The sequence below is a fragment of the Hipposideros armiger genome, unplaced genomic scaffold (genome assembly GCF_001890085.2).
Source record: "Hipposideros armiger isolate ML-2016 unplaced genomic scaffold, ASM189008v1 scaffold_174, whole genome shotgun sequence".
Taxonomy (NCBI): domain Eukaryota; kingdom Metazoa; phylum Chordata; class Mammalia; order Chiroptera; family Hipposideridae; genus Hipposideros; species Hipposideros armiger.
In genome coordinates, this window is record NW_017731524.1 from 729,875 (window position 1) to 745,997 (window position 16,123).

The window sequence follows — 16,123 nt, forward strand, 5'->3', positions numbered from 1 at the left end:
GGGGTTGTTACTTTGTGAGGGTGAAAAGGGTAACTATTGCATTGTTCTGTACACCTGAAACTAACAATAAAAAAAATAAAGTAAAATAAAATAAAATGTGTGGACTGGTTTTATTCTGTTGTGTTTTCTTTTGTTTTGTTTCTTTTGGACAGTTAAAACCTCCCAAAAAAGAGATGTATTATCAATAGTATACTATAACACTAGCCTTTTATCTTAATTGATCAGAGGTTAAGAATTAATTGCTCTATTTTCTGCAAATAGCAAAATCAACTGTTATGTACGTAAAAGTAAGCATCGCACAATATATTTTCGTACCCAAGCCATGTGGGGTTGTATTTGAAAAACTGCAAATGAGCAAGTGAGTAAGAGAGACAGGCAGGGCAGGAATGAAAGAGATACACACATACACCCCAAGTATTAAAATTTACAAATAGCTTATTCAGGAAAGTTTATGGCACATCATACATTTGTTATTCTAAAGCAAGATGGTCTCCAACTGCCCAATTTGCAAATTAAAGTATTTGAAACCTATGTCTCAAATAACATGAAAAAACGAACACATTATCAGTTATTTTTTCCAAACTAAATAACTAAAACAAGATATGGCTGCAAACAGTCTAAGTTCTTTAGTCCACATGGCAAAAAGAAGACCTACATTTCTAAGAAACAACATATATATGATTTAAAAGAGCAGAGAGTTCACATCTGGATGTCAAAAGTTGTTTCCTATATTCTAATTCTAACTTAAAATTGTCTGGGGATTATAATCTTTTTTTCCTAACATTCACCCCTACCCTAAACTATGAAGCAGCATCAAGCTATACACTTATTATGTGTTCAGTTTAATGAGTTTGTCAAGATCTAGAACATTCCATAACCCCAAAAAGACTTCTCATGCCCCTTTCCAGTCAATTCCTCCCAACCTCGTGAATAACCACTTTATGAATTCTATTATCATAGAGTAGTTTTGTTGGTTCTAGAATCCAGAAAAATGGAAGCATATAGTACATAATTTTTGTGTCTGGCTTCTTTTACATGAAAAAATATTTTTGAAATACATCCATGTTGTTGCACATGCCATTAATTTATTCTTTGTAATTGTTGAGTATATTCAATTGTGTAAATATATCACAAATTGTTAATACAAAGAAAAATAGTAACAAGGCTCCTATCAAGTCTTTGCAATTATAAATCACAGGATAATCTTTGCCTGTGCATATAATTCAAAGGTTGGATTTCATATCCCTTATGGAGTACATGTGAACTTTAGAGAATAGATTTATAAAACTGTATAGTGGAACCCCTTTCTATTAACGAGCTATGATATAGCTAACTACATTCATGAGCAGAGATACTCTATAGTCTATCCTTGATTTCTTAAAATTGTGATGAAGAGGCACAAAAGTTTGTCTAAGCTTTAAAGATAATCCTTAATACATCTAAAGCAACACTCATTATACAGAAACACATGGTATGTATTTGAGAAAGAACATTGCTATATTTTTATATAAATAAAATTTTCTAAATTAACCATTCTATTTTCTTCAAAGGTCACTCACATCAATGTTTATTCATCAACACATTTCAATATTTCTCTTACTAATTATGTTTTAAATTATTTTAAAATATTAAAATATAAAAAATAAAATATTTTAATTGATCATATTTTCTGTGGCACATGTTTGGCTCAACAGAGATAAAGTACAACTTGACATAAATCAATCCCTCTAAAGTCATTTTGCAAGTCTGAGTTTCCTGTTACAATAGATTTTGTAGTGGTGCTAATGGAAAGCATGAGAAACTTTATTTTCCTGAGTATTTAACCCAAAAAATACTTGAATATTTAATGTATAAAACTCTAGCAATGATGGTTATACCATTAAGAACAATAATTTGCTTTATTTTTTTCCACATAAGTATAAAAATTGTTTTATTAGTCAATACATTTGTCAAAGTTTACTCTGATAGTTCTTTTCATTCATGCATTACTCAAACATTTACACATTCAAAATACTCTAAAGATCACAGATTAAATAAGTCAGAAACTAGATTAAAATTTTAATGTAAAATATATCTTAAAAGCATAATTTAAGGCTTAGAAAATATAGGTGAAATTGTAGTATTTAATTTAGCTTTAGCATATTTTTACTTTATAAATTATTTTTGTCTAAGAACAAAGGATACAAAGACAATACTTAACACTTTTATTTAAAGAAAATATTTTAATTTATGCAAATTTTGTGATTTAAAAGCTTAAGTATTCAATTGAAACTTTCTATAAATTGAGATACAACATATTCAGTCATTTCATTTAATGTATAATTTCAATCTTTGGAACATGATGTATTGTTCTTTGAAGAATTTCATTAAAGTAAAATCCATTGAGCAAGTAAAATTTGAATACATTGTTGCACAATAAATTAATTTATTTCAACAGCTTAATTCTTTTATCATATTTATATGCTTCCCTTTCCAGAGTTTGCTATAAGATGGAGAATAATGGAGACAGTAAAGAATTGCTTAGGAGAAAATCTCATAATTATTACTGAAACAAAATAGATAATGAGTTTTATTCAGACATAGGGAAACTATGTAAACTGGATTTATCATTTCATTTGTGTAATACCCTTTAACCTCCAAGATGGGCCTGAAGTAGGACAAAGAGGAAGAATATTTAATTTAATACTTCAACACACTGCTTTATAGTCCTGCATCATAAATCCACCAATCAATAAAACACAATCTTTGCAATGTTCCATCTTTATAAAACTAGCCACAATAATAAATGAAAATTTAAGAGGAATACTCTCTCACTGAAAGGAAAAAAAGTCATACTAATAAACTAATGGTAATAGAATAACAATAAAGGAAAAGCTGAATTTATTGCCTCTGGATAGAACAAGAAGTATTGGTCTCTAGGATAATTCAGACTCAAAGGTAGAATTCAAAATGATGTATTCTAAAATCAAAAGTATAAAATGTTAAGTATTACACACATGCAATTAATTAAACATTTAAAAAATCATATTTTCTCAACTGACTCCTTTCCACCACAAAATGGATTATATTTTATTAACTTACAATATTTTATTAGAATAAGTAAATAATCACAACTCATTTCTCTAAAGAATTTTTTTTGTTTAGCTTTACTTCATGTTGCTATCTTTGTAATTATTTTCATTTTCATCTGTTAGAGATTCCCTCACCCAATATGTTATAAAAGCGGAGAGATGTTTCTAACATCAAATGATGCATTGATACAACTTTTAACTTACAAAATTGAAATTGAGTGGCACTTTGCCTAATCTAAACCCTGAGCTTTAAGGCAGCTCAGAGTTAAATTCATTCATTCAAAGAATATTTGCTGAACACTTAATATGTGCCAGTGCCCTAGGATCTGGTTATATATAAGTAAACAAAACTGACAAAAACTCGTTCTGCCATGGAGAATATATCATAAACTAGTAAATATTTTTAGTAAAGTCCAGAATCATGTACACTGATTAAGTGTGACATCCAAATCCCCTTGTTCTGGAAAAATGAACAAAGAAGATAAATAGTAAAGTTGGGATTATGGATTCAAGAAAATGTTAAAAAATACTTCTGAAAGTCATAGCAAATGATGCTAATACACTTGCATCTGATAGAGGAACAGGCACTCACCATCAAAATCCATGACTCAGAATTCTACATTGAGGTTTCAAGAGACATTTACAGAGTTCTTTTTATTTGTTTTGGTGATGGCACTCAAGAAATACTCAATTTTTCTAAATGTAAAACCAGTAGAACCCATGAGTATAACCATAAACAACTTAATTGTATTCGCCTACTATCTCTTTACACATATTCAATGGTGGTAGAAGACCATATTTTCTCCACATCTGTATGAAAATTCAGTCAGCATCAGAACTTTGCAGATCACTATTTGGTAATAAAAAGTCACACAGTTAAGCAGTAAAATACAGTCTTGACTCAGAAATTGTAATTCATGTCCATATAATAATAAAGGCATCTTCCTTTACCACATGCAAGGAAGGGAAGTACAGGGAGGACAGCAAGGAGAAAAAGGCAAGTTCTGACTTGGCCAGAGCTGTCATTAATGGGCATCACTCTCTCTGTGCATGGCAAATGTATAAAGCCAACTTGTTTTTGCTTTTTTTTAAATTGGGGAACAGTGTGTTTTTCCAGGACCCATCAGCTCCAAGTCAAGTAGTTGCTTCAATCTAGTTGTGGAGGGCACAGCTCACAGTGGCCGACGTGGGGATCGAACCGGCAATCTGGTGTTATTGCACTGCACTCTAACCAACTGAGCTAACTGGCCATCCCTAAAAACCAACTTTTTATCTAGTTAAGGCACTGTGTGTGTTCTGAGAGGCCACCGCCTTTATGAACTTCTCATATGCAGTTCCCTTATGGGTCTAATTTGTCTTTAACTTCCTCTGTCCGCTGAATTTCCTGCATAGTTAGAACTGGATACTTGATTTAAATTGATTTGGGGACAAGACTACCTCATGGATAGTGCTGCACACTTCCATCAGAAGGGCATAATGTGAGCTCGGTTGCATTTTATGATGCCAGCCACGACGGATGATCATGAGCTAGACTCATCACTTTGTTAGGACCTGGAATTTGGTGATATTCTTAACACATAATTTCTTATGCATTTATCTGTCAGAAGATTTATATGGACAGAAAGTTTCCCTACAGAATGATTTGGCTATCCTGAGGTAGGCTTTGTACCTGAAGTATCCATCCTTTTATTTAAACCTTTATTTGTCCTTTAAAAGAATCAGTTCACTAGAATTCTCCAGAGGTGAACAATGAGTTTATTTTTTAGTATTGTTACAAGCTCATGGATTTAAATATATGTGATCTGTTTGACTATTGATATACGGGATCCTTAGTTGTGGTTGTGTTTTAATACTTTTTCTTGCTAGTATCCTCTTTTCACAGTTAATATCAATATTCAAACATTAAGAGAATATAATTAGCTGTGTTTCTAAATTCAAGTAAAAAATTGCATGAAGTCTTATTTGTGAAAAAAAATTATGTCCAAAACTAATGCATACATCTAGAATTATTTATGGTTTCCCAAATATAAACTATTTTGTCCCTAAAAACAAACATGAGGCACATGACATTGCTCTAGCATTTTAATCTACTTTGAAAATCATCTCACCCTTGTTCTAGTTTTTATAATTTTTAAACATTTTTAAACTTCATGCACGTTAAGTCAGTCCTATTTACTCATATATTATTTTAAGGACCTGCTTTGAAGGAAAGCATTAGAGAATGGAAAATTTATTCTTTGTACTTTTAATTTTTTTCAAGGTTTAATTCTTTAAATGAGAGTGTTATAAAGTTTATCCCTACACACACACACACACACACACACACACACACACAGTCAACAGAGAAAATTAACAAATTTAAGTCACACTCCATGTTCTTAGAAAACCCTAAAATGTGGCATGAAAGGAAAGATGTTTATTCAATAATATAGAATAATTTGAATGTTGAAAAATTTCCCAAAGAACAAATCTATATTACCCCTGAAGAAAAATTAAATCCGAAAAACATGCATTTAAAAATCTGCTTTATATACTGCTACACTACAAAACCACCCACAGCTAAAAACAAGAAAAAGAGAGGGACGGAGGCAGGAAGAAGGGGAGGGAGAGAAACATCTTACTATACAATTGCAACTATATTTTAAAAGCTTCATATGAATTCCTTATAAGATTTTAGAACTTATTTTTAAACAGATGATTGTGAATATTTGGGGAGAAAATAAAACTAGTGATAAGATGAAGATAATATCAGTGTACAAAGCCTTCTAATGAGTTTATAAATGCTAACTTCTAATGAGTTTATAAAGGATAACTTCATCATCATGACAACCTCATCAGGTAGTATTGTTATCCCCATTGTACAGAAAAGGAAACAACAAAAAAAAGATATTAAATAACTTGCTTAAGATCATATGACTAGGAGGTAGTAGAGCTGGAAATAAACCCAAGAAGACTTCCTCCAGAATCAATGTTTTAAACCCCTAAAATGTACTACCTTTCTCCTTTTTAATTTTTTTGTCAGCAAGAATCTTTTTCCAAGGTCCTTACGATATCATTGTGAATTTATTAAATAAAAAGTGAGAAAAATATCGATTCATTCAGGGGATTTTGGGGTTACTTGATGAATGATACCCAAAGAGAATCAATTAGTAGAACATTTCAGCCTATTAGGAATTCTCTAATGACAAGAAGAATTGATCTCTTGATTTATACTGTTTATTTTCCTCAGTGATTTAAGGCAATACAAGTAATACATCCTTTTACAATTTGGAAATGATACAAAGATAGTATATATAGCTAATATGATAGTTTAGAGTGTTAACATTCAAAAACTCTAAGGAGCCTAAATCAATGGACTAGAAAATAAACTTAATATAGGTAAATGCAAATTCTTAATACAAGTTAAAAATGAAGAATTGGCTTAGTAGAATTTTATGTTGCAAAGGCATGAAATTTACTGAGTCACATTTTCCACTAGCAAAGCAGTTTTATAAATTATGACTACATTTATAAGCTATTATATCAACTGAGGTTTACGTTAGTTCCAGTATCTGGCCAATTCAGTTCAAAAATATTATGTGGGAATGATAGGGGGAAAATGGGTAAATTAAAAAAATAAATAAAGTAATTTCAACCAAGAAGCTTCATGAAGAATGGTCAGAAGAATTTAGAATATTTAGCCTGGGGGAAAGAAACACTATAGACAACATATGAGTATATTTAAATGACTAAAACACAGAAGAATTAGTATTTTTCTTCCAAGAAAATAAATATAATAAAGTTAGGGTGGAAACTACTGAGATGAAAATTTTCATTTGATTAATGAATACCTTCATCATGCTTAAATTTGATGAAAATAAAATAGGCCTTCCACAAAAGCTTAGATATATAAAAATGGGTAGGGAAGATGTAGGAATCACTCCGCCACCATGGAGGAATCTGTCTGAACATCCCAAGTCTATGTCTCTTCAGATTATATGAATATTAAGCAGTAAAGATATATGCATCTCACTGATACGAAATAGACCAATACAGAGCTTACAATAATTTAACATATTTTTACAGAAAGTTGGCTATTAGGGGTTTAAATTAGAATTTTTATTGTCTGAACAGCATATGTCCATTTCCTCCTCAAAGTTACCTTACTAAAATATTTCAAAGAAAATCAACCAGAGAAAGTCTAAATTTAGTAAATTGGCAGACTACATAATAAATGCTGACAATTAAAGCAAATAACAACGTTATAGGGTGCTATCTTCATTTACACCTTTTTCTTTGCTCAATGTTTTCAATTTATTTTCTTTTTCAGCACAAAATCGTACGGATTTATAGTGTTTGAGAGTTTAGTTTAAGCTGCTAAATTATCTACAACCTAAGATTCACATGAGTTTGAGTTAATTGAGCTCTAATGCAGGAACCAGCATTTTTTTTTTCCTGTGAAGAGCCAAGTAGTAAATATATTATTCAACTGTGCTTTTGTGCAAAAAGCCATAGAAATGATGTAGAATGTGGCTAAGTTTCAAAAAAAATTTATTTATGGACACTAAAATTCGAATTTCATATAATTTACATGTGTCATGAAAAATTATTCTTTTAATTTATCCTGCCGCCCCCAATCAAAAATGTTAAATCATTTGTAACTCATGGTCCTTACAAAAACTGGCAGCAGGGTGAATTTCGCCTAAGGATGGCAGCTTTCTGACCCTACCCCACTGCTTGTAGTGGTATATATTTCCAGAAATAAGTTTACAAGAAAGTCATTGGAGCTCCTTCACCTCACAGAAACACGTAACAGAAAAGTTATTTTAAGATACATAACTCCGAGAACCATGGTTTTGTTGCTCTTCTGTCCTACAAATTCTTATTGCCTTTCTAGTTTAGGTTGAGTTTCAATTTTAATTCTTGTCATTATTGTCAAAAATGTAAATGGTACATTCCAGCACATGGGAGATCCCTCAAATTTCTACTTTCCCTTTAAGTGCTATTTCTCTTATTACTTTATCATTCCTTCAGATGGGATCTTCTTTGGTACTTAACATTTCATTTTATTCAACCTTCATATTTCAAATCTTTTCAGGCAAATAAATTTGCAGGCAGTATTCTAATTCCCCGTTTGGGCTCAAACTATTTAATGTAATATAGGAGTTAACTATTGTCTTTGGAGAAAATAAAAACTTCCCCCAAATTAAGTTTAACTAATACATCTATATCATGTGAGTTTACTAAATACTGCTCATGTTATAAAATCTAATATATGTAAATTTAGACAGGCTGATTTATTAACCTGTTTTCCCTAATATTTGGAATTCCATAAAGACCCTATTCCTCACTCTTAATCTCTGCAGCCATATCTTGATTTTTCTCAGGTCTAAAAATATTAGGGATATTTATTAAATAATATTAAAATTGTGTCATGCATTTCTTGAAACATGTTTACTTTCTATAATCATTGCCTGTCAGTATCAAATTTGCAACTATACAGATAACAACCAGCCTCAAAGTAAAAGGGCAAATAGATTCCACAGAGATTCCACAAGGGCCAATTGAACTTCACTTTGATGTTGGCAATTTTAACTCTCAGCTTTTACTTTCTCTAATCACTCTCAATTAGAGACATTGTTTCCAATTTAGGTATCCCCATTTACACCACCGCCACATTCGAAAGTCCAGAATTTCCTTTAATCTACCTGTAGCCATGTTTCTGAAAACATTTGCCCCAAGAGACTAGGAAGTAAGCTATTGCTATAACTTAGGCGGTGTTGGCACACACTTCAAAACACACCTTCTTATTCCCTTTTTGCATATTTCCTTCCTTCTCCCTATCTCTCTCCTCTACATTCCTAACCTTAATTTAAGAAACCACAGGAATAGTGTTGACTTTCCAATAAATTCTAGATCACTTCTGAAGAACACCCTCTAAGGGAACCCCAACTGGGTTTTTAAAGGAAGCTTCACTGTCTAAGTATTCTTATTAACATTAGATATGGCACAAACTATTTTTAAAATATTTATATATTGAAAACCTAAAATAAATCAAGCCTCCTGATGTAACTGGAGTCTTTTGGGTGCAGGAATATGTAAACCACCAGCTCATGTCCAAATTATCTACAGTTCATAACTAAGGCAACCATTATGATTTGAAACTTTTAAAATCTGCTCTTTTATCATATTTTTACTTTACCTATGAATCTAAATCTTATCTAAAAGAAAAATTACCCCTAAAACTTCTCAGTTTTGAAAGGGGAAAATTGCATAATTGACATTATGAAGATAATTCTCTATAGTTATTATTACTGCATTTTTTAAACTGAAAATAACCACATCCTGTACCTAATACTTACTACCTTTTTTTTTTTTTTGTAAGTAGCTATCAAGTACAACGATTAAGTAGGATTTTTTTCTTCAGCCAAAAATCTTCCTTTAGGTAATGTCAATGAGTGAGATGATGAGAATGTTGGATTCTCAGTAATATCTATTGCCAAAAAGTATCATAAATGGAATTGCACAGTGATACTTTGATTAGCAAATCATCTAGTAACAAAGGAACTCTCTAAAAGTCACTCAGAATGAAATCACTCAGAATTTTTAACACTCTCTTCTCAGTTCTAGGTTGATGATTCATTGGTATTCTCTGAGGTAAAGATTTTTAAGATGATCAGGGGTCTACTGTGATATTTTTCGGTATTTTTCATCTGGATAGTATGCTTGGGAACGTGATATGAGGGACCAGTACACATCTTTGTTTACAGAGCCATTAGTATCATAAAAAAGAATGTTATTTGCATATTATTCAACACTCTCTATATAAATAGTAATAGGGACTTTTTAAAATGTATAATGACATGCATCCATCATAAATAGTATCATAAAGTGTATTTTCACTCGTCTAAAAACCCCCTGTGCTCTGCCTATTCATGTCTCATGAATACCCTCTGGCAATCACTCATCTTTTTAGTATCTCCATACTTTTACCTTTTCCAGAGTGTTATATACTTAGAATCACATGGTGTGTAGCCTTTTCAGACTGGCTTCTTCAACTTAGCAGCATACTCGTACATTTGCGTTTCCTCCATGCTTTTTCATGACTTGATAACTCATTTCTTTTTAGTTGAGAAGATTATTCCATTTTATGGTGTCGAGAGTCTAACTAAGCTACTCCATGGTATTGTTGCCTATGCATTTATTTTGTTTGGCCACGTGCCCTGCAAGGGACCTTAAACTGACACTAACCCCCTCATGTTAGTACATGCCCTAGATAGCAGCCACAGTCACAAGAAAAACATATGTCCCTGATGTGACTTTTCCGATAGCCTTTGAGGTCAGCAGTCTCCTCTTAGGTAAAACCCAGTGGGGCTTATTAAAACCCTGCTCTTTTGGTTTGAATTCACCAACCCATCCTTTGCCCAGGAACCCCAAAGTACTATATCCATGAACCCTACCTATTAAAGGTATTTCCCCAGGTCCTGCCTCGCTCTCTCTGTCTGTACTCTGCCTTGACCTCCCCATGTGATCCCTCCAGGCATGCTGGGTACCTCCTCCAGTACTTGTGGCTATAAACTCTATTTCTATTTCTCTTGTCTGTTTTTGAACTGTGGCTCACCATTAATCACCCTATATTCCACGTAGCAAATGTTAATTCAACAATGTTATAATATATGGATATGCCACAATTTTTTTTTTTTACCTGTTCACCTACTGAAGGACATGAAGGACATCTTGGTTTACTCAAATTTTTGGCAATTATTTAAAAAGCTGCTATAAATACCCACATTCAAGTTTTTGCATTGACATATGTTTTTCATTTGTTTGGGTGCATATCAAGGAGCTGGGTAAATATCATGCAATCAAATGGTTAAGAGTATGTTTAGTTTTGTAAGAAACAACGAAACTGTCTTCTAAAAGGGCTATACCATTTTGCATTCCACCAGCAATAAATGAGAATTGTAACACAACTTTTTATGCAAGACATGCTTCAGAGGCTCCCTTAAAATCAAGTGTATTATATTCAGAAAAAGGAGGTAATGATTATGTCAACTAGGATAACACAGCATGAGGTACCTTTTACTTAATTTAAAAATTGATAATATATTCTGACAATGTATTGAAAGTACTTTGATTTAAATACACATTATAAAATAATGTGAATGAAAAGGATTACACACATGGGGGCAAGAAAGAGAGAGAGAGAGAGGGAGAGAGAGAAGAGAATTGTGTATATACACATGTGATGTTTGTATAACAGTAACGTTATCTTCCACTTACAGTATATTTTTGAATTCATAAAAAGGCTTTCAATTTTATTATTTTGTTTAGCTTTTACACCTACACAGTTTTATCCATTTTTTAGATAAAGAATAGAATAAGAAAGATTGAGTTCAATGCCAAGGCAACACAGAAAGTAAATGGCAGAACCATTATTTACCCCTCTGGTATTCTGAAAATAAATCAGATACTATTTTTCACACCTTAAGATTCATAACACCACACACACACACACACACACACACACACACACACACACACATGCAGCATGCATGCACACACAGAACCATACATATAAAACACACAAAATTTGAAATATATTATTGATTTCCTATGTTCATCTCTCTCTTAATAGATACAATAGTGAACTTAAAATTAGCCTAGACTGCCGAAATGTTGTATTCCTCATTCTAATTGCTTTAAGTAATTTTTCTCATAATCTATTTAATATCACTTAGCTTTTAGAAATTAGAATTACTTGTGGAATAAGAAAAACAGATTGACAGATGGTGGCCTAAGATAACGTTTGGCATAAGCCAAAACAATTGTGTGAGAAAACAGTTACCTTAATAACAGATGTCTCAACTCTGGATGGGGGACTCTGAACTTGTGCTGCTGCCGCCATATTTGCAATGGTGCTGAGATGGTTCATCTGGCTCATTGCCATGGTGACAGATGCTGGAGGTAGGCTGACAGGAATTAGAGGGTGGGGCATCATCATAAAAGGAAGTTCCAGTCCTATAAAAAATACACATATATCGTCACTGCTCTGGTCAAATAAAACTCTGATATAAGGTATATCTCACTTATTAAAATAGTTAAGAACAAAAATCATTGAAAATTGAAGCATTCAAAGATGTGCTAATAATGACAATCGAAGAGGAAATATTTATATGCAATGATGCCGTCACCACTCAGGGGAATTAGGCTTACAGTTCCCTAGCTTGGTGCCATGTTTTATCACACCACCACGCTTCATGTGTTTAATGCAAATGGTCAACTCTTTGCTACATTGTTCTCCTGATCAGTCTAATTCTTGTTTAAAATACTAAAGTTTTCTTTAACTTATCATGATTAGTTATTTAACATAGTATATCTCATTATTATGTCCTGTATTTTACTATCTGATAATTAGATAGGGTTTTCTTTCTTTGCAACTATCATTTTTAGTGCTAAAAAATTCCATTGTACCATGTGGCAGAAGGTGGCTCTGCTGAAGATGGAGAGGATGACTAACTGGAAGGCTATGTGCTCCAGGCATGTGGGGGTGGGTAACAGAAGCCCGAGGTCCCTGGGGTGGGGACGAGTACAGTGTTTCCTAACCATCACTGCTGCCTGTGAGGAATGAGTGTAAATTACTCAGATAGAATATTATTCCAAATCTTCTGATGATTAATTTGAAATGAGATTTCAAAAAGTATATTACATTTGGAGATTGGCTATGTGATTTCTTGGGAAATAAGCTCAAGTAAGTAAATTTCCCCAAAATCCTATTTTCTTTTTGTTTTTCCATTTCTTAGATAGAGTCTCAAATTTTTGGAGAAATAAAATTTCTACAACAATTGGCCTATTTGTAGAGTCTAATCCTGTTTGACTAAACAACTTAATGTAAAACTGTCTCTATATATAACTAGAGAACTAATTGCTTCTTGGAACTGAAGCACACTGATAGTTATAGAATCCAAACATATCCTTGTATTAAACAGTATACTAGCCATCAGAGTTAAAGTTCCTCAACAAATCCTAAACATGGAATGATTAAATTCCCAACTTGGTTAAACATAGTAGAGAGAACCCAAAAGATCATTTTACAAAAGATAATGTCAAAGCAATAAGTTAAGTGTGTGTGACTCAATAAATATATTACTCATTTTCAACTATAGAGAAACAAAAGTTTATGATCATGGTATTGGGTCGTCAGACAAGTCATGACATATTTTTCTATGTTTTTCATTGCAAAAATGCATCATGACTTTTCCTAGGACCCAATAGTATCAGTACCAAAGTCAAATATGAAGGCTTGCATTTCAGTATTGGTGATCATACCTTAGATTTAAATAGCTCTTAAAATATCTTAATAGGATACTCTTTGGAAGGTGTTTATAAATCATTTCAATTTAGACATGTCCCCAAATTAAATTATTTTAACACTAATTTAATGCTTAACTAAATCTGTCGAATATATAAACTACCCACTTGAAAGAAAATTTCTGTAATATCTGTCAGCTTATGAGATTTCCTTTCTTAAAAAAAAGAAAAAGAAACCAAATTTTCATATAATATGCTTAGAAACAGTAAAGTTGGTAAAATTCCAATTTAAATGCTTTAGCTCTATTAAAAGCCTCATTGTAAAATCTCTACGACATGGTTTTTAATGAAGAATACTTAGTTACTGCCATGATTTTTTTCCATTTACTTCATGAAGACAGTTAAGGTTCAATATAAATTCAAACTCATTAGCTCAATACTGTCTGGATCTTAGAGTAAATTGTTCAGAAGTGGGTAATGAAAACGCAATTCAAATTCTTCAGCAATCAAACAAAGCAATTTTATTAAACAATGAAAAGAATCAATTAAAATGGATATTTTTATTAACTTTATTATTTTATAAGAAACCATGGCAGCTTTTGGCTAAGTTTATGGCTTTATACAGAAATGACTCACATAAAAGAAATTCCTCCAGCTTGCTCCTATGCTGTGATATAAGCATTCACTTTCATATCAACACATTTATATGCCTTATTTCTCTACTCATGACTTTTTTGACACTTATACCAAGGTCCTAGTCAAGCATGAAAAAATTATAAATATATGAATTTTTCAAATGTATGCTGTCAAGAGAATGATGAAACATTTTAAACATTTCCATTTTATATTGCCTTTATCAAAGTACATGAATTTTTTTCATTATGTGTTTACTTTTTATGTTATCAATCAAAACAAAAACCGAGGCATAATCACCAACTATTTGGATATAGAAATAACACTAAATCAAATGTTATTTGAAGAACTGCATTAGAAATTTATAGTTAACAGATAATTTTCTCTATATGTTATTTTTCATTAATAACATCCAAAAATGCATAGTATATTGCCTGTTTGAGTATAATTAACTAATATATGTAATATATAATAATATTCCTATTCATTATTTTGGATTCAGTTTGAGTTCTGTTTATACCAATTATCTACTTTTATTTTTCTGTTCACTTGAACTAATTTCCTCTTTTATTTGAATCCTGATTGCCAGTTAATAAATGGGAAAACTAATTTTTCCAAATATATTTTCAATTTCACTCATATCAATAGAGGAGCACTATAATTCCATTTATTCATATTATCAAGATATAAAATATTAAGCTAATGAAATCATTCTAAAAACAGATTATAGACAAACTACTATCTATTTTTATATATCTTTTGCACCACAGAATATCAGTTCCTTATGTAGGGTAAATATCAATCATCCATATGTGAATTTTCCATAGCAAGTTTACAACACTTGATTGAATTTTCCTACTAAGTAAAATGCTCCTAGCCATCTCCGCCAATCATCATTTGTTAAATACTCATGATGTTAGCTCATCTGGGTAATAAATAGAGCAAACAATTAAGCAACTAAGTCTGATGAAAAATATACAATATATAACCAAGTCAGCTGTAAGTGATTTTTGCATTATTTATAACATCCTTCTCCTCTATTAGCATAAATAAATAAGAATTAAAAGTAGGCCACATCAGAACAAGACATGCCCATTATTATTATATGTATAACTGCAAGTGCTTTGGTTTAAGCCAATATATTTAGTGACATAAGCCAGTATATATGTACCATGCCTACATACTAACACACAGACAGACCTTTAAGATGAAGGTTCACTATTACGGCCACATGAAAACTTGCGAGACAGAAGGTTCAATATATAAGAAAAATTTCAATATTTGGTAAGGGGAGTTAGAAACAGACAATAACTGATTCATTTTTCCTCTTCAATTCTCATAGAATCATTTCTTTGACTTTACAGTGGAAAAAAAAAAGATAAAATAGAGATAGCCCTAGTGTACTCAAAAAGCACATACTATAAGAGGGCATTGAAGCATGTATGCAAAAACTCATAAGATATGATAAAATTATACAATGGTTTTGAGCCAAAGGTGATGGTTATGAGCTCATGAAAGGATTCAGATATTGCATCCAGCAATTTGAATATTTAAAATCTATAATCCCATTTTAACATTGGGGGGAGGGCATAAGGAAAGAGAGAATGTCTTATACCTAGTATTACGCAAATTGTGGAGAAGCACTGAAACAGCCTTAGGCTAGACACCTGTTTACAACAGAACACACAAGCAGCTGATATATGATAGAATTAAATAGTGTAACCGGAAGCACCATGAAGGCCAGATGCTAGCACTATGGCATGATTTTGGTGGGGTGAAATTAACAAATGAACAGTTATGCAACAGCCAAATGTAAGTGGGTACATGAACATAAGAGAGAAAATTGAAATTAACACTGATTACCAATTTCATCTCTAGTGAAGAACAAGTATGCATTTATATCATCTAAAACAATTTACTTACCCTCTCTAATTACACCAATATTAAGAATTTATCCATAATAACATATTCAAATATTGGAACTTATATACAAAAAGTGATTGCATGAGGTTAGTTTTTCTTTCACATAATAGTTGTATATTCCTCAGGGACAAGCAAGGTGATCTTAAGATTTAGTGTACCTGAAATTCAAATTTGTAAGGACTAGGTATGGAAGATTCTCTCCCCCC

At 31.9% G+C, this 16,123-nt stretch overlaps 1 protein-coding gene across 2 annotated transcripts in view; it reads right to left on the reverse strand.

The window, feature by feature from the left end:
- DACH1 (dachshund family transcription factor 1) overlaps positions 1 to 16,123 on the reverse strand; it is a 422,897-nt gene that overhangs the window by 116,472 nt on the left and 290,302 nt on the right. For both annotated transcript variants that reach the window (XM_019652152.1, XM_019652151.1), the window contains exon 4: positions 11,899 to 12,071. In XM_019652152.1, the coding sequence (XP_019507697.1) occupies positions 11,899 to 12,071 (173 nt within the window). The remainder of the gene's footprint in view (positions 1 to 11,898; positions 12,072 to 16,123) is intronic.